The sequence below is a fragment of the Betta splendens genome, chromosome 6 (genome assembly GCF_900634795.4).
Source record: "Betta splendens chromosome 6, fBetSpl5.4, whole genome shotgun sequence".
In the NCBI taxonomy this organism is placed as follows: Eukaryota; Metazoa; Chordata; class Actinopteri; order Anabantiformes; family Osphronemidae; genus Betta; species Betta splendens.
This window is the reverse complement of record NC_040886.2, coordinates 10,891,727-10,907,373: the sequence shown is the minus strand read 5'-3', so window position 1 is coordinate 10,907,373 and position 15,647 is coordinate 10,891,727. Positions and strand designations below refer to the sequence as shown.

The window sequence follows — 15,647 nt, the reverse complement described above, 5'->3', positions numbered from 1 at the left end:
AAGATTTTTATTCAACAAGAAAATACCTAATTTTTCTATTCGAGGTCATTTAATTTTGTTACATGGAGCCCATATGCGTTTTAAAAATCCGTCTAGGTTTTATTACAAATATGATACATATTTTAAAGGACGTATTTTATTCATAAGTCATGTATGATATGTATGAGGCACATGTAAAGCTAAGGTTTGTTGAACCCCGCGTCAGGACTGGTTGGAAAGCTCGAAGCAGCCAACGCGCAGCACCTGCCACGCTTCTAAACGGTAAAGCGGCTCATTTGAATAATAAGATGTTGACCGTGGTGTGTACGTGCCGTCGATCTCGGAGCGACTTCGCTCTCGAGGACAGGCTCGTGCACCGTGTTCATTCATGTACAGTATATTCATTCAGTGAGCGCGCATTGCTTTTTCTGGAAGAATTACGTCATCGCACTGCCCGAGGCGCCGCATGAACGTAGAAGCAGCCAAAAATAAAGGAGTTGTGTGCACAGAAACTAAATGAGCAGACTCCAGGTTTTCCGTAAAAAGCTACACACAAATAAATCGATAGTTTTATTCTTAATTTTAGTTTCTTTAAGGTTACTTTCTAATTGATGAAGTCGTTAGACTTCTGAATCCTTGCTACCAATTAAACTAAATTCAAATGCAATATCTTATTTTAAAAGGGCCCAGCAATTTTTCGCCCAAGCACAGAGACAGACGCGGCGCAGGGGGCGGCTTTGCCTGCGCGTTATCTGTGGGGGCGGACCACTCCGGGCGCGCACAGCACGACACAGCGCGTGTCACTGGCCCGGCGCGTCGGCGATAGCGAATAACCTCATTCTGCAAACTGCCCGTCGCCTGGTGGCTCTCTCTGCACGGCCGCCGTCGATAAGAGCGCGAGTGTGATCCGCAGCGCGAGCGTCGCCATGGCCGCCCTGTCGGGAGGAGAGACGTGCATCAAGTACCTCATGTTCGCCTTCAACCTGGTGCTATGGGTGAGTTTAAAGCGCGCAAATGCATTGTTCTCGCGGAACGGTCGTCGGTGTTTGTGTGCGTTACGCGCGTGGGTACGCGTCGTGTGCGCGCGCGCGCGCTTCCGGTCGGGAGCAGGTTACTCTTTTGAATGAAACGACACGGCGTCCCAGAAGCTGCATCGTAACCGCGCCGAGCGCCCGCAGGCGGCCGCGAGCGCTCCCCCCGTCAAACACGAAGTGCCCCGATGCTCGTGGACGCCGAGCGGCCACAGGAATATTCCCCAGTGGCCAAGTGACCCAGTTCCGCCGTGCGGGCGACACTCTGGAGTTTGCGCGCACGGCATTTTAATAATTGCAGTGGGGGAGGGGACGCGGCTGATATAACAACAGTTAACGCTCGCGCTGCGTCACGTGACGCGAGGTGTTGCGCATGTCAGGGTCCCAGTTTGTTTGTTTGACGAAATCCTGGACGTCCCATAGTGGCAGTTTGTGGCGTACGAAGCCCGCAGGGTGTGTCCGCCCGCTGGGATCCGCGTGCGGCTCCAGATGCCCTTTTTAAGAAGCTTTTGAATTTGTGAAGCTATACATAGAACCGAGTGTGACATTCTTTTAAAGAGCAAAGAGGAATTTTCCACTGTGTGTCAGTGTCTATGAGTGAGCGAGCAAGAGAGAGAGAGAAGCTGAGAACAAGTAGAGGCAGTTTCAACACTGTCCTCTTTGTTTAGTTTAATTCATTTTAACAGGAGGATCACATCAGAATCTTGCTCAAGATTCAAAAAATGCTGCCAGGCAGGAATTTCACAAGAGCCTTTGGGTCAGCGTGCCTGAACACAATCCCATATTCCCACGCCAACCTCCTAGGCGGCGTCTGCAGGAAGGAACCTGCTCCTCACGCAGGAGGATCCTCAGTTCCTGCCGCTTTTTGCCACTCCCTGCTGCGGTCAGGTGACTCCAGGTAGAAAAACTCTCGCTCTCCTCCACCTTTTTGTGGCGCTGACCCCATTAGGTTTTCGCTTTCTCCTCGTGGAAGGTTGACTATCCTGCGTCAGCATGGCCAACGGTGGAGTCACTGTCGCAAGACAAGTGATGATGATCTTCAACTTTATCTATGCAGTAGGTTGACTAATACGCTTTAGTGTGTTGTTTTGCAAACTTTAGGAATTAACAGCTTTATACTGTATTTAAAAAGCTGTGCCTATGTGTTTAGTACATATAAGTACAGCTTTTTATAAATAGATTGGTCAAAACAAACTTGTTTTCTACGTAGGATAGGCGCATGCACACACCCTGCACACAAGTACACTCTATGTAGACATTGACAATGATCACCTTTTAGTGTGTGTGTTACACACTAAAACGTTTGTGTAACTGAAAGGATGAGATGATCCAGTTTTTAGTGGGTTCCCCTGAAGCGTGAGCAGGGACTCGTGCTGCGTTCGCTCCTCCAGACACCGTGGGACGCTGGCAGTTGTGGTGGTGGGCGTGTGTATCTGGTAATTAGACGGCTTTGTGGCCTCACGGAGCCGGAGTAGGAGCTGACGGTGGCGAAAACGCTGCCGCGACTCTACGAACCGAGGACACGGAGAAGTAAAGACGGATCCCAGATGGAGTTTGTCAAGTCAGATTTGAAGCGACATCTGTTCACAGCTGAGGGGGAAAAACACAGAATCTGACACTAACGAGATGGAGATGGCAGATGTCTGAACCTTGACTGAGCCGGGTTTCTTACCGTGTACTGCTGTGTACTGTGTGTACTGTGTGTACCGCTGTGTACTGTGTGCACCATCCATTTAGTGCTGTAGTAGGTCACTGCCGTGCACTATATGTACAAATCTCTGTGTTTCAGCTTGCAGGCGTCTGTGTTCTTGCTGTGGGCCTGTGGCTGAGGTTAGACCCAAAGACCAGAGTCCTGTTCGAAGGATCAGGTTCACCATATGTGTTTTACACAGGTAATGCATAGTTATGGTATATGTACAGAGATACAGATGAGGGAAAACTGCATGCTGTTGAATTATAAAGCTTGAAACTGGATTCAGTTATTATTTATTTATCAAACTTTAGTGTGTGTGTGTGTGTGTGTGTGTGTGTGTGTGTGTGTGTGTGTGTGTGTGTGTGTGTGTGTGTGTGTGTGTGTGTGTGTGTGTGTGTGTGTGTGTGTGTGTGTGTGTGTGTGTGTGTGTGTGTGTGCGCGTGCAGGTGTTTATATCCTAATAGGAGCGGGAGCCCTGATAATTGTGGTGGGTTTTCTGGGATGCTGTGGGGCCATCAAGGAGTCTCCCTGTATGCTGGGAATGGTTTGTATCATTTTCCTCCCCCATCTTGTACTTTTACCTGCTATTTACTAATACCTACAACAGTCGGCCTCAGTCAGCAGACTTTGAATTTATTATTGGCCTTTGCTGTGTACTAGTTCTAGAATCTATAAGACACATGACATGTCTGTCTTCATCACTATTTACTGTGTCAGAGACTTCCCTCCCATTCTTAGCCTGTCTGGCTGTAATCTTCTTTTGCTAAATCTCAGGAGGAGGAGCCTGTTTAAAGATTTGAACTCTTTAACACATGCATCACATCCATTGCATTCATTTGTTTTTTTTTCTGTGCAGTTCTTCTTCTTCCTGCTTATCTTATTTGCCATTGAAGTTGCAGCTGGAATATGGGGGTTTTCCAACCAAGGCAAGGTACTGTACACGTTTCACCAATCTGACCCACACAGACTGATTCTAATAAACTGGAAAAAGAAAAACCCATCAAGCAAATCAGCCCTGAGCTGTGATTAAACAAATCAGAATTCAATTCGACCACATCACCTGTTGACACTGACAATGTATTCATGGCATCTCCCTTCTACAACATAAAATGTAGTATTGGAGTATGCACTTAAAAGTGAAATAAACATTATGCCTTGCTTTGTCTGTTCTGTTGCAGGTGGTGAACGACGTCACAACATTTTACATGCAGACATACAACAACTACAAATCAACCGGAGACGAGCTCCTGAAGGAGACACTGCGGCTGATTCAAACCGCGGTGAGACAGTTCTACTCGAGTTCTGTCCTAATTCAGACAATTTGGACTTGATTCAGTTAGAAACGAGACACATTTAGAACAGATAAAATACCATAAACAGCTTATACCTGCATACGTCTGTGATGTGAACCTGGATAAATGTTGAACTATTTCTTTTCTGTACAGCTCAAGTGTTGCGGTCCAACTGGTACTGTGGTTGATACTGCCAAGGACACCTGTCCGCAGGGAGACCCACTGGAGGAGCTCATTACTAAGGTACCGCTAACTTGCATCAAGTGCCGCAGTCGAGACAAGAAAAAAGTTTTACAAGAAGAAAGATTAGACATAAAGCTGCCTGTTGGTCTTATTCAGCGTAGGCTGAACGGCTGTGTGTGTGTGTGTGTGTGTGTGTGTGTGTGTGTGTGTGTGTGTGTGTGTGTGTGTGTGTGTGTGTGTGTGTGTGTGTGTGTGTGTGTGTGTGTGTGTGTGTGTGTGTGTGTGTGTGTGTGTGTGTTCTAGAGCTGTCCTGATGCTATTGATGAGCTGATCGAGTCCAAACTACCCATCGTAGGAGGAATGGGCATCATCATCGGAATTGTAATGGTTAGTGTGTAACTGGTTGAACTGGACTCCATCATATATCAATGTCCTGGACATACACTAACATGAGTAATGTGCATGTCTGTCTCTTACAGATGTTCGGGATGATCTTTAGCATGCTTCTGTGCTGCGCCATCAGAAAATCCCGTGAGGTGGTGTGACGCCCACTGTCACGCCAGTCTTTTAGTGTTGCATGATGTCATTTCCAGGGTCACATGACTCTCCACTGCCAATAGAAACACTGCTTGTTTAAGGGTGACCACCTAAGCCAGACTGGGTGCAGATACGTCTGACTCTCCCACTGTGTCAGCTGTAACTGTACTGTCCACACTTAGGCCCATCTCCCTGAACTACAGTAGGTAGGAGCAATGTGGTTTACTAGGCCCAGTTATAGAATGGGTGTCATCTGTGCTTCAGTGGCGGTGTAATACAGAAATGTGTAAACCTGTGGTCATTTGATTGAAATTGGTGTTTGTGAACTGCTAATTACTGAACAAAAGACGATCTTATTGCATCCTGATCACATTTCTATATCGCTGGAGTCACCTACTGGCAAAAACACCAGGCCTAAAAGGCAACCATCACTTGAGCACAATACAGCTTTATCCAATGAAATCCTCCAATCCCACCGTATCGCTGAGCTGTGAACTGCCATGAATGTGGTTTTCTCTGCTTAGCATTCTGTTCCTTCATTATAGTGACATGAGATTCGTTCTATTCTGTTTTTTAACTTTCCCCCATTTTAAACACTTATTTTGTTTTTTACATTTTGTAAATGTCTTATTTGTAAAAACAATTCTAATGTTATATAGTCTGGTCTGTGGGGTTTGATTATGTATTTTATAATGTGCTTTTCATTTTACAGAAATTGGGTTGATTTATACCATATGCACTATGTTTCACAGAGACGAGTATTAATGAGAGCAACAATAAATTAAACAAAACAAAAAAAGTTTTTGGTTATATTATGCAACATACAGTACATTCAGTTCATAATTAAAAATCTTAAATTTTTCAGTAGACACTAATGAAGTTAACCACGGAGCAAACCTTGATTCTTGTGACTTAGATAACGCGAAACAAATACCAGGGAAAGGATGCCTGCAATAACAACTTTCATGTCAATTTCCATGCGAGAAGAGGAAAACATTAAATGTTCCCACAGCTTCCCTCTCTTTGATAGTGACTCATGTACAGCTTAATTTAAAACAAACACAAAGACAAGAATAGCAGCAGTTTCTGAGTTACCCCCATTAGTTAACAGAACGTTTTCTTAAAACTAGATGTACTCCGTGATTACAGTAAACAACACACATTCATGGCAGAGAACAGTTAATCTGAGCCACTTTCTCCCCAAACAAATGTGTCATTTCTCTTTAATGTGATTACAGCCCAAGGAAGTAGCTCTTGATTTGGTTGTTGACAGCTAGACGCTGCCATTTAGACAATCCACTCCCTCTTCAGTGATAACACTGATTATAAAAAATGAGTGTGTTTGTAGCAAAACTGATAAGGGAGAAAAAAAATTACCCTAAAAGGAAACATGACTGCAATGAAGTCAACACGCCAACAGTTCCACATTCATCTTGACTGCGTGTTACAGTAAGTAAAGGAAATCACATACGCTTTTCTTTTACGACCAAGATGTTATGTATTTTGTATTTGGTTATAACAAAAACAACCAGGCTTAGGCAGGACATTGCACAGACTCTAAAACCAGTTCTGTGGAAATGCAAAGGATATTATCAAAAAAATATCAAATTAAAAGCACTGGTCATACAGAAATCATTGCAGCAGTCGATATTAAAGTACGTATTTCCTACAACTTTTAAAAGACCTTTAAAATATAGTAAGTCTTGAAACAGATGTTTTTCATTATAGGAGACAACTTGTTATTAGCATGTGGTCTCATCCATTCTAACTGTCTACAAAATGTATGCCCTCCCGTCTGTGTGAGTACAGGACAGAGTCCACACGGAGAAGACTTGTGACACACTGCAGAACAGCCAGAAGAAGTTGGTATTTACAGGAGACAGATTCAAAGCCAGAGTCCCTTCTAACGTCTTTTGATGCTGCGTCAAACTTCCCAGAACAATCCACTTTGATTTTACGATCATCAAGGGGGTCACTTGAAGCACAACCCATTATGGAGCTTTTACTTTGTTGATGATTGCATACAAGTTCAGGAAAAGGGTGGGAATTATTTTGAATAAAGCGCAGAACCCTGGTTTGAGTATGCAGGAAGTGTTGCAGATTATAGGAATAAATCTTTTGTGGAACACTGAGCAGAGCATTTGCAAAGAGCTGAGCAGTGGCAGGGACTCCCCTAGTTGTGTTGCCAGAAAGTGAAGAATAAGTTTTCTGTTGTAATAAGACATGGTTTAAGAGAAACTCAAATGTCCCACCAACAGGTACAAAATAGCCTGATCCCAATACACACTGCTGAGAAGAGGGCAGGCTTTGGTTTGCCTGCACCATAATATTAGATGCTGTGGTGGTAGGTAGACACGGAGGCTTTAGTGCTGTAAGAAGCATGCGGATGGCATCTTGAATAGCACATGCATACTGGTCGGTTTGTCCTTCCCCAGGGCCACAAATGACCAAACTACAAGATTTGACCATGGATCTTTCCTGTAAATCACTGAAACCCACGTGGATATACCTGTGGAAGACAAGAAAACATTAACTTTGTTATTTCTGCAAACAGAGTCAGAAGAGATAAATGTGATAATTTTTAAGTGTACACGTTTTATGGTATTTGCATTCACATATGTGTAATTATACTGATGAAATCCTCATACCTATGAGCTCCCAGTGTTATTGGCCGGCAGAAGGTCAGATTAACAATGTGTTCTGGTTCAATCATCCAGCAGTCAGAAACAGGTGTGACTCCACTTAGCCATAAAAAGAGAGAGAGCTCATCTTCACTGACACACTCCACAACGCACATTTCAGCCTGTGTGGCTAAAGCCAGGACAGCAGCAGACTGTTTCACCGCTGACAGAAGCACCGACACACCCAAACTCTGCAGATTTGCAATAATACATCCTAGTGACCTTTCTGCCCAAGCACTAAACTGCACAAGGCTTCTTTCAGTTGTTGAATTATGCTCCATCACTTGTTCTCCACACCCCAACTTAAGCACATGCTCTGTATTGAGAAGTTGTGGCTGCAGGTACTCAGGGAAAACTACAGCTTTAATTGGCAGGCAGTCAGTTTGGTGGAAGGGTGTAGCAAAATCCCTGTGGATGACCTGGCCCTCAACCAAACGTGAAAGGTTCACAGGAAAGCCTGACACAGGTGTATGCAGAGCAGGAAAGTTGTCATTTAAAAACTGAAGTGATGAGGAGAATTGGTCATTTTTAGGCTTCCAGTTTGTGAGCAGTTCGCATGTGAGATTGCTCATGAAGTCACAGTGGGTGTAGCCAAGACGCGTATGAAAGAATGATGACAGCAGTTTTTTAACAAAGCAATAGCTCGGGTTTGCTTGCGATTGCGAGTTTGCAGTAAAATCCTCCCATGAAACACAGTATCCATAAGGGACCACTCCCTTGGTGATGAGATCATCTAGCTTCTCTGATGCAAATGCCAACAGTTCATCAGCCAGGCGCCTGGCAGTTGCAGCCACTGCTGCTTCCCTCAGGTTATATGTGCGAGACACATTAGTTTCCTTGCAGGCGGCTGAATGAATCATGCGTAGTAATGACGCCAGAAGTATAATAAAGGTCTTGGACCCATCCCCTGTTACAGTGCTGTGCTTCCAGACACACTCCACCACCATCCTAAAATTAAAAAAAAAAAAAAAAAAAAAAAGAATGACAACAGAATTCACATTTTATTGAGTATAACAACAAAGAGAAGGAATAATTCTGTGTTACCTGGCCAGTGGGTGCTCAAGTCTAAGTGCTGTGAGAATACGTGTCCCACTACGGCTCAACATTGCTTGTGCAGTGTCTCGGGTGAACAACACCTGTCCACCCTCTGGCCCAAAGCTAGGGTGGACGACTGCTTCGAGAGCACACACTGTCTGTAGCACATGTTTAAGATGAAGATGCTCCTTTGGCGTCATCCCTATTCCCTAGAATACACACATGGACAGACTTGAAAGATGCAAAAGCCTGTGAATACATTAATACACATTAAACAAAACCACTTTATTTTATTTAAGATTTCATACTGCCTACAGGTCTGGCTCAAACAAGATAAATATCTAAATGCTTTTTAATAGCATTCACACGAGGGGGAGAAGGTGTGCGCAAGTCTAGCTATACTCCTGCTAGCTTAACGCTAGATAAGTTAGCATATGCTAGCGAGGAATTCAGCTGAATTAGTATAAAAAAAACTCGTAACCGCTCAGGCTAAACACGCGGTTTCCCGTCTGTTGAACACGGGGGCGTACTAACGACAAACAACTCAGTTTCCAACGAACGCTCTTAAATCAAAACAACTCACCACCCAGCAGCGCTTTGCTCGGTATCCTAGAGACGAGTCTTCTTCTGTGGTTCGCGTTTATACATTGTTATAAACAATGGCGATCGCCCCCTAGCGACGCCAGCGTTGAGTTGTTTCACCCTCAGGAAAAACGTCGCATAAACTGCTGTACAAGTAATTACTGTAAGCTACGCTCTGTATTTTTACATTTTTTTCACATTGAACACACATACAATAAAATGATGACTTGTGTCATGCCATTGTTTTAATGAGTGTTTTTCACAACTGGCCTGGCACATATCTCCTAAATACACTCGTGAAGTGTGTTTTTATAATTGAGCATGTGTCACAGATGTTGGGTTAAGCTCACAGGTTCCTTGTCCATCCAGCCACTCCATCCATCTTCCCCCTTCTGTACAGTGTCTGTTTGCTCAAGGTGAACGGGTGGGGCTGGAACTTGATCTCTGTGTTGCTGCAGAAACCACATCCTAAGTTTCTAAATTAGGCAACATCATCTATACATAGACAATATGAGAGTTCTGCAGCCACTGCCAGATGTACAGATGCGTGCACGCACACACACACACACACACACACACAGACTGAGCCATCCACCCTGGATGTAAATGTCCTCTACTGCTGAACTCTCAGTATGCTAACGAGCCTTTAAAAAGCCATGTCACTACTCTAATGAATATGCATCAGAGGCCCAGGGAGGGTGACCTGTGGGGATCGGACAGAGGTTACAAGGGGTGACTCCCATGAGACCTGAATGGACAGAAAAGAACATATTCCTCCCAACATTTCACTCTTGTGGGTGCGCACACACACGCACGCACGCACGCACACACGCACACACACACACACACACACACACACACACACACACACACACACACACACACACACAGGGGGCAACAACACAAGCAGCCCTATCTTGTCCTGCTCGCTCTTTTTTCTTGCTCTCTCTCTCTCTCTCTCCCGCTTTCACACACCTGCACCCCCCTGTTCTTTACTGTACGTCTAAGAACTACTGAGACAAAAACAAAAGGGTACTTACCTCACCGTTTTCCTCCTCCTCCTCTCTGGCTTTGTATTTTTTCTTCTTCCTCCGTCCCTCCTCTATGATCAAAAAGGAGTATCTGTTAGCGTGAACGCTGCTGTTTGGACAATTAGACACAGGTATGTGTACAAATCAAATTAATTAAATGGTCATAGTAATGTTGTTGTACTGTACAATGTAATTTAATACCTGTGTGGAAACCCCTCGATGCTCAAAAGACAGAAAAGCCTCTGCATCTCATTTTGCTGAATACAGATTTGGCTACAGGACAAGTCAATTATCAATGGTAATTTATACATTTCTTAGCCCTGTTTTATTGCTTTCCTGCAGCATTACCTTAAAGCTTTTATGGTCGAGGCTGTGTAATAAACAAGGCTGCTTTTACCAACAGCGTCTTGTGCGAGACAATCTGTAGATACTAAACTTTATCGTCTTTTGTTTTCACATTGCACAGTATATACTACAATGATCTTTATCTACTGTAAGAGCAGGTGCATTCATGTGTTTTTTCCATTAAAAACAAAGTTGGGGACAATGTGGCGCAAATATTGAATGACACCAGGTCATTCATCATTGCTGCAATGGCAAAAATAAACAACATTTATAATAAACATACACCATAATCCAAAGACTGAAACCTTTTAAGATACTGATTTCTTTTGGCATGAGTCACTGATAGATTGACTTTACTGTAGCTTCTTCAACTAAATTATTGTTTGGCACATCCATATAAGTAAGTAATAACATAACCAGTTCATTAATCAGATAATTGTATGTTGTAGATAATTGTATCATTCGATGTACCAGGACATTTTCTGCTTGTTACTGCAGCTTAGTGTATTAAGCCTTTGTTTTTACACTGAAAACTGAGAATTCTTCAGATTCCACCTTACACAGACATGACCTGTGAGTACAAAATGGCATCCGTAGAGCCCTGTACTTAGAGGTCAGGTGTTCACACCAGTATTTTTTTTATAGGTACACTTTGTTACCCTTAGTGAAGATGACCTTGCCACGTGATTCTCACCTCTGGCAGCTCTTTGTGGAACAGCAGTGGTCCACGCATGATGCTTCAGCTCGACTTCTCCCTTTTCCTCTCCCCTCCATGTCAGCAGGTTTCATAAACACAGCGGGCTGCATATCCTGTGATCAAGTGTTAGTGCCAGAACTGCAGAAAGAGGAGATGACATTTGACACCAATAGTCATATACAGTAGTGTCGTTATTGCACATTATATAAATAATCAGTAGCATTTATGGTGCTTTGCTGTGGAGTGAATGTGTTTTGTTTCAGTTTTTGAGGGTATGTATACTGTAGAAGTGCCTTTTTCTGTTTTGTACTGTTTGTAAAATCGCATGAGCTGTGATTTTTAATCTCGGTCTCAACCGTCCTTTTCTGCCCGTTCGCCAGTTAAAGTCAGGATCCCGAGTCGATCGTCAAATAATGACTGGAAACCGCCGAGCTGCCCCAGCTGCGCCGGGCGCCTCAGCTACCCCAACACTTCTGCCAAATGCAACAACAGCCCCTGGCGAAAAACATTCAGAAGGCCACAGTCCCAACAAGTTCATGAGTGAGCTACGCAGCATTCACAGTAAGTGAATCACTCACTGTATCGTCACAAACCATTGTCTGTCATCTGGCAGCTACAGTACAGAGGATGTAAAAGCACTGCAAGTCAGTGAACGTCCAGTCATTAATGTCCTCACGCATATAAATACTGTATACACATACGTTATTTCTGTATGTATTTTGTATAAACAACATCATTTATGTATAACCCTGGAGGCTGGTGGAGCATGTGAGGCATTATTATGCAAGTCAGAGTGTGAATCACTATTTCAAACAGAGCGATTCAGGGAATAAAAATGCTGTCGCTCAGTATTTTTTTTTTTTTTTGAGATGACATTTTTGACAACTCCAGTACAATGTCAAGAGATTTGAGAGTTTAAATCTGTGAAACCTCAAGTCACAGTTGACAGGCTGCAACGGTGTCTTTTTCTGGGGGTACGTGACTGAATTAGTAACAGACGAGCAGATGCTTGTACCAATTCACTGCTGATGAAGCTGACTGTTAAGAAATGACTGTGGGGCAGTTGTTCTCATGGGAGCCGTGCATTATTTTCTTGTAATTTCCTGCATGTGCATTTTCCCTTCATTACAGTTTACGTTAGACTTGTATATGCGCCTTTCTTGTGATGATAATATGCATAATCCACTGTAACATTACCACAAAATATGACCAGTACATTACCACAGATTTAAATCCCAATCCCTCTTATTGAGACCAGCCTTATTTACGCATAATCGATGTGTCTTATTCGGGTTTGCAGTGCCATCGTGGGCTATTGCTGCTCTGTGGGTCGTAACTTTGTGTATGGTGCTGTCGTGCGCCGTGTGCATGTGGAAGAAGTGCCTGAAAAAAAAGGACAAGGACAAAGAAAAGGACAAGAAAAAGGGGAAAGAGAAGAGCAAGGGAGGATGTGACACTGAAATGGATGGCGGTAACAACGAGGTGGGCTCCACACTGACACACACAGTCTGCCCTTGCTGATGTATGGCCCGGCCAATGCATCACAGCTGTGTCATGCAGGTCACCCAGGACTAGTAAAAGTGACGCTGTGTGTTAGGACTAATGGAGGTTTAGCGCATCATTCATGCTGCGGCGCCGGTTGAAGTACGCCGTTTTAGAGTGTCTTCAAGGATGTAAGTCACATTTGCACCCGATAATGGCATGAAAAATGCCCTTAGATTGAGAAAAACCTTTAAAAGGTGAAATGATCTTTGTTTAGTTGCCATGTGCCAACTACATCTGACTACAAAACTACAAAATGGAAGTTTTTGTAAAGCTGTGTTTTACCTCTGCATGTGTGTGTGTGTGTGTGTAGCTGTTCAAAGAGGAAGGTAACAAAGAAACAGAGCTGTCAGATAATGAGCCCAAGGAGGAGGAGAAGCTGGGTAGACTGCATTTCACATTAGACTACAACTTCACAGACAACACGGTGAGATGATGTCATTCATTTTGACATGTTCCTCCCCACCATTTGGCACATCTTAATACGTTTCGCCGTGGATTCTCCAGATTCTCATTTCCCTTTTCTGTCACTGATTAAAATCTTAGCTGGTGGTCGGCATCTTGCAGGCCGCAGAGCTTCCTGCCATGGATGTGGGAGGTAGTTCCGACCCTTACGTTAAACTTTATCTGCTCCCGGACAAAAAGAAAAAGTTTGAAACCAAGGTCCATAGGAAGACACTTGAGCCCACCTTTAATGAGACCTTCACGTTTAAGGTAATATTAATGATTGCAAGTCATTAAAATTCCTGTAGAACTAAATGTGATGATGTTGGGTTGTGTCCTAAAGGTACCGTACACTGAGCTGGGCGGGAAGACGCTAGTGATGACTGTGTACGACTTTGACCGTTTCTCAAAACACGACGCTATAGGAGTGGTGAAGATACCAATGAGCAGTGTGGACTTCAGCCAGTCTCTGCAGGAGTGGAGGGATCTGCAGAAGGCGGAGAAAGAGGAGGTGGGAGCACACTGTGGGAGTAAGAGAGGAGATGGGAACAGTGCATGAGTTTAAAAGGAAGGATGCTGTGATCAGCTTCAAATATATTAAATGTACCCAGACGTTGTGAAGTCAATGCCCCTAAACACACTCACTTTCTTTCCTATCACTGTTGCCAAATTAGAGCGAGCGGCTTGGAGACATATGTTTGTCCCTGAGGTATGTGCCTACTGCAGGAAAGCTGACAGTGGTGATTCTGGAGGCCAAGAACCTGAAGAAAATGGATGTGGGTGGATTATCAGGTGAGATAAGAAGCAAAGAGATCTAAATTCATTCTGTGGATCAGTTCAAGTGTCATGTCAAGCTTCTTTTGTTGAAGTATTGGGGATTTTGTAGTTTACAAACGTCAATGGCGTTTTAAATGTCTCAGTGTATCGTCTTACAACCTCATTAACCCCTGCTCTGGCCAAGCATCACAGCCGTGAAACAGCTTTTCTAGTGGTGTGTCCACTTTCAAGGAGTTTCTAACAGCGGCTACTACAATAGATGTTGTGTTTTACTGATGGAGTAGTTGCATCAGTGCCATTCTGTTGGTCTGTTGCTCTGACATAAAACCTCCCTGTTCTCTCTATCAGACCCTTATGTGAAGATCCACTTAATGCAGAACGGGAAAAGACTCAAGAAGAAGAAAACAACGATAAAGAAGAACACTTTGAACCCTTACTACAACGAGTCCTTCAGCTTCGAAGTGCCCTGTGAACAGATAGAGGTGCACGCACAGCATCTGCACTTCTGACACACACAACAATCCATTAGAAATTAACCTGCTTCTGTGTTTTTTTTTTATTGCAGAAGGTGCAGGTAGCAGTGACTGTGCTGGATTATGATAAGATTGGGAAGAACGACGCCATTGGAAAGGTGCTGCTGGGCGGTACCAGCGCCGGCACCGAGCAGCGCCACTGGGCCGACATGCTGGCCAACCCCCGGCGGCCCATCGCCCAGTGGCACAGCCTTCAACCAGAGGACGAAGTCAACGCGCTCATGTCCAGCAAGAAATAAAATGCAGCTTGTACTCCTACTTCTGAATCAGATTTCTACTTCGCTGCCTAATTCCCCTTAAAACCCTTTAAGCTACTTAACTGAGTGATAGGATCCTGTTTTATCTCTCACACTGTCTGACAACTACCTTCCTTTTCCTGCTTCTGCCTTGACTGCAACAGATAGAGACGTATCAACCTGTACAGTGCTAATAAATCAAATGCAACTTTTTAAAATCCTTTGTACTGTACATTTTTCATCATCATTCTGATTTGCAGGGAAGAGGTAAAGCATAAGTGTAGACTATAGTGTAGGCTGTCAGGTGCCCGTGGTTCATTGTTGGGAGTCACTGAGCTGAAGTCAGGCTAATGCAAAACTGTTCACAATTGACATAATGCTTTAAAGTCAATCATCTACTAATTAAACTCTGAGGCCTGTTGATAGTCGTGTTTCCCTCCACTTTGCAGGGCTTCATACCTTCATTCACTCATTTCCTCATGATTCAGTGAAGCTTAATAATTGTGCTTATCCTCCGTAGCTCAGTAGCACCTTAGCATCGCGTTAGCATCATGTCCTTGACCTTATCGCCCAATGTCAGGTAATGTTATTTATGCAAAGCAAAACCATACATTTACACAGACGTAGTTGTTCTGAAGGCAAGTTAAATAAATGTCAAGAAACATGAACTAAACGTTGTGATTATTTGTGACAGTTTATTTTGGGAGTTTAAGCTAGCTGCTAGCTTAACGGTCAACCCGCTCCTGGCATTTATGATTTCCTGCTTATAAACGCACCTTTACTCCGGCCCCGCCGCGTCACACAGACCCACGGACTAACGGAGCAGCATTTCTGGCCGCCGTGGTCGCTCGTTCCCGGGGCCAGGCCGACGTTAGGCTGTCCCACACGGGCAACCTGATCGCGGCGAGCCTGCGTGATGGAGCGCTGACAGCCGGCCCCGTCTGCTGGCACGGGATGCTGCAGCTCACCTGCGCACACAGGTGTGGGCTCCTCGTCATCATTCGGGGGGGGGGGGGCGTCGCCTCCAGC

The 15,647-nt window shown here is 44.2% G+C and overlaps 3 protein-coding genes across 6 annotated transcripts; 2 read left to right on the top strand and 1 right to left on the bottom strand.

Moving 5' to 3' along the window:
- Window positions 1-722: 722 nt before the first annotated feature.
- cd9a (CD9 molecule a) lies at window positions 723-5,414 on the top strand. 2 transcript variants are annotated; one of them, XM_029154656.3, is made up of 8 exons: window positions 723-974; window positions 2,800-2,902; window positions 3,150-3,247; window positions 3,560-3,634; window positions 3,882-3,983; window positions 4,149-4,238; window positions 4,482-4,565; window positions 4,658-5,414. In XM_029154656.3, the coding sequence occupies exons 1-8, from the start codon at window positions 906-908 to the stop codon at window positions 4,721-4,723; spliced, it is 687 nt and encodes a 228-aa protein (XP_029010489.1). In that variant the 5' UTR covers window positions 723-905; the 3' UTR covers window positions 4,724-5,414. The 2 variants fall into 2 exon arrangements, with proteins under 2 accessions (XP_029010489.1, XP_029010490.1); XM_029154657.3 differs by lacking the exon at window positions 723-974 and adding an exon at window positions 1,660-2,066.
- A 779-nt stretch (window positions 5,415-6,193) lies between these two features.
- Window positions 6,194-13,563, bottom strand: bbs10 (Bardet-Biedl syndrome 10). Of its 3 annotated transcripts, none has more exons than XM_029154653.3 (8): window positions 13,425-13,563; window positions 11,084-11,224; window positions 10,054-10,115; window positions 9,364-9,465; window positions 9,015-9,159; window positions 8,441-8,640; window positions 7,364-8,344; window positions 6,194-7,224 (listed from the first exon to the last, which is right to left on the bottom strand). In XM_029154653.3, the coding sequence occupies exons 6-8, from the start codon at window positions 8,629-8,631 to the stop codon at window positions 6,480-6,482; spliced, it is 1,917 nt and encodes a 638-aa protein (XP_029010486.1). In that variant the 5' UTR covers window positions 8,632-8,640; window positions 9,015-9,159; window positions 9,364-9,465; window positions 10,054-10,115; window positions 11,084-11,224; window positions 13,425-13,563; the 3' UTR covers window positions 6,194-6,479. The 3 variants fall into 3 exon arrangements, with proteins under 3 accessions (XP_029010486.1, XP_055365348.1, XP_029010485.1); XM_055509373.1 differs by having other exon boundaries at window positions 9,015-9,156; XM_029154652.3 differs by lacking the exon at window positions 9,015-9,159.
- On the top strand, window positions 9,675-15,306 carry syt1b (synaptotagmin Ib). The gene is made up of 9 exons (XM_029154655.3): window positions 9,675-10,175; window positions 11,467-11,647; window positions 12,387-12,568; window positions 12,942-13,055; window positions 13,175-13,342; window positions 13,416-13,583; window positions 13,747-13,864; window positions 14,198-14,331; window positions 14,415-15,306. Exons 2-9 carry the CDS (start codon window positions 11,500-11,502, stop codon window positions 14,619-14,621), a joined length of 1,239 nt encoding a protein of 412 aa, XP_029010488.1. The 5' UTR covers window positions 9,675-10,175; window positions 11,467-11,499; the 3' UTR covers window positions 14,622-15,306.
- The last annotated feature ends 341 nt before the right edge of the window (window positions 15,307-15,647 follow it).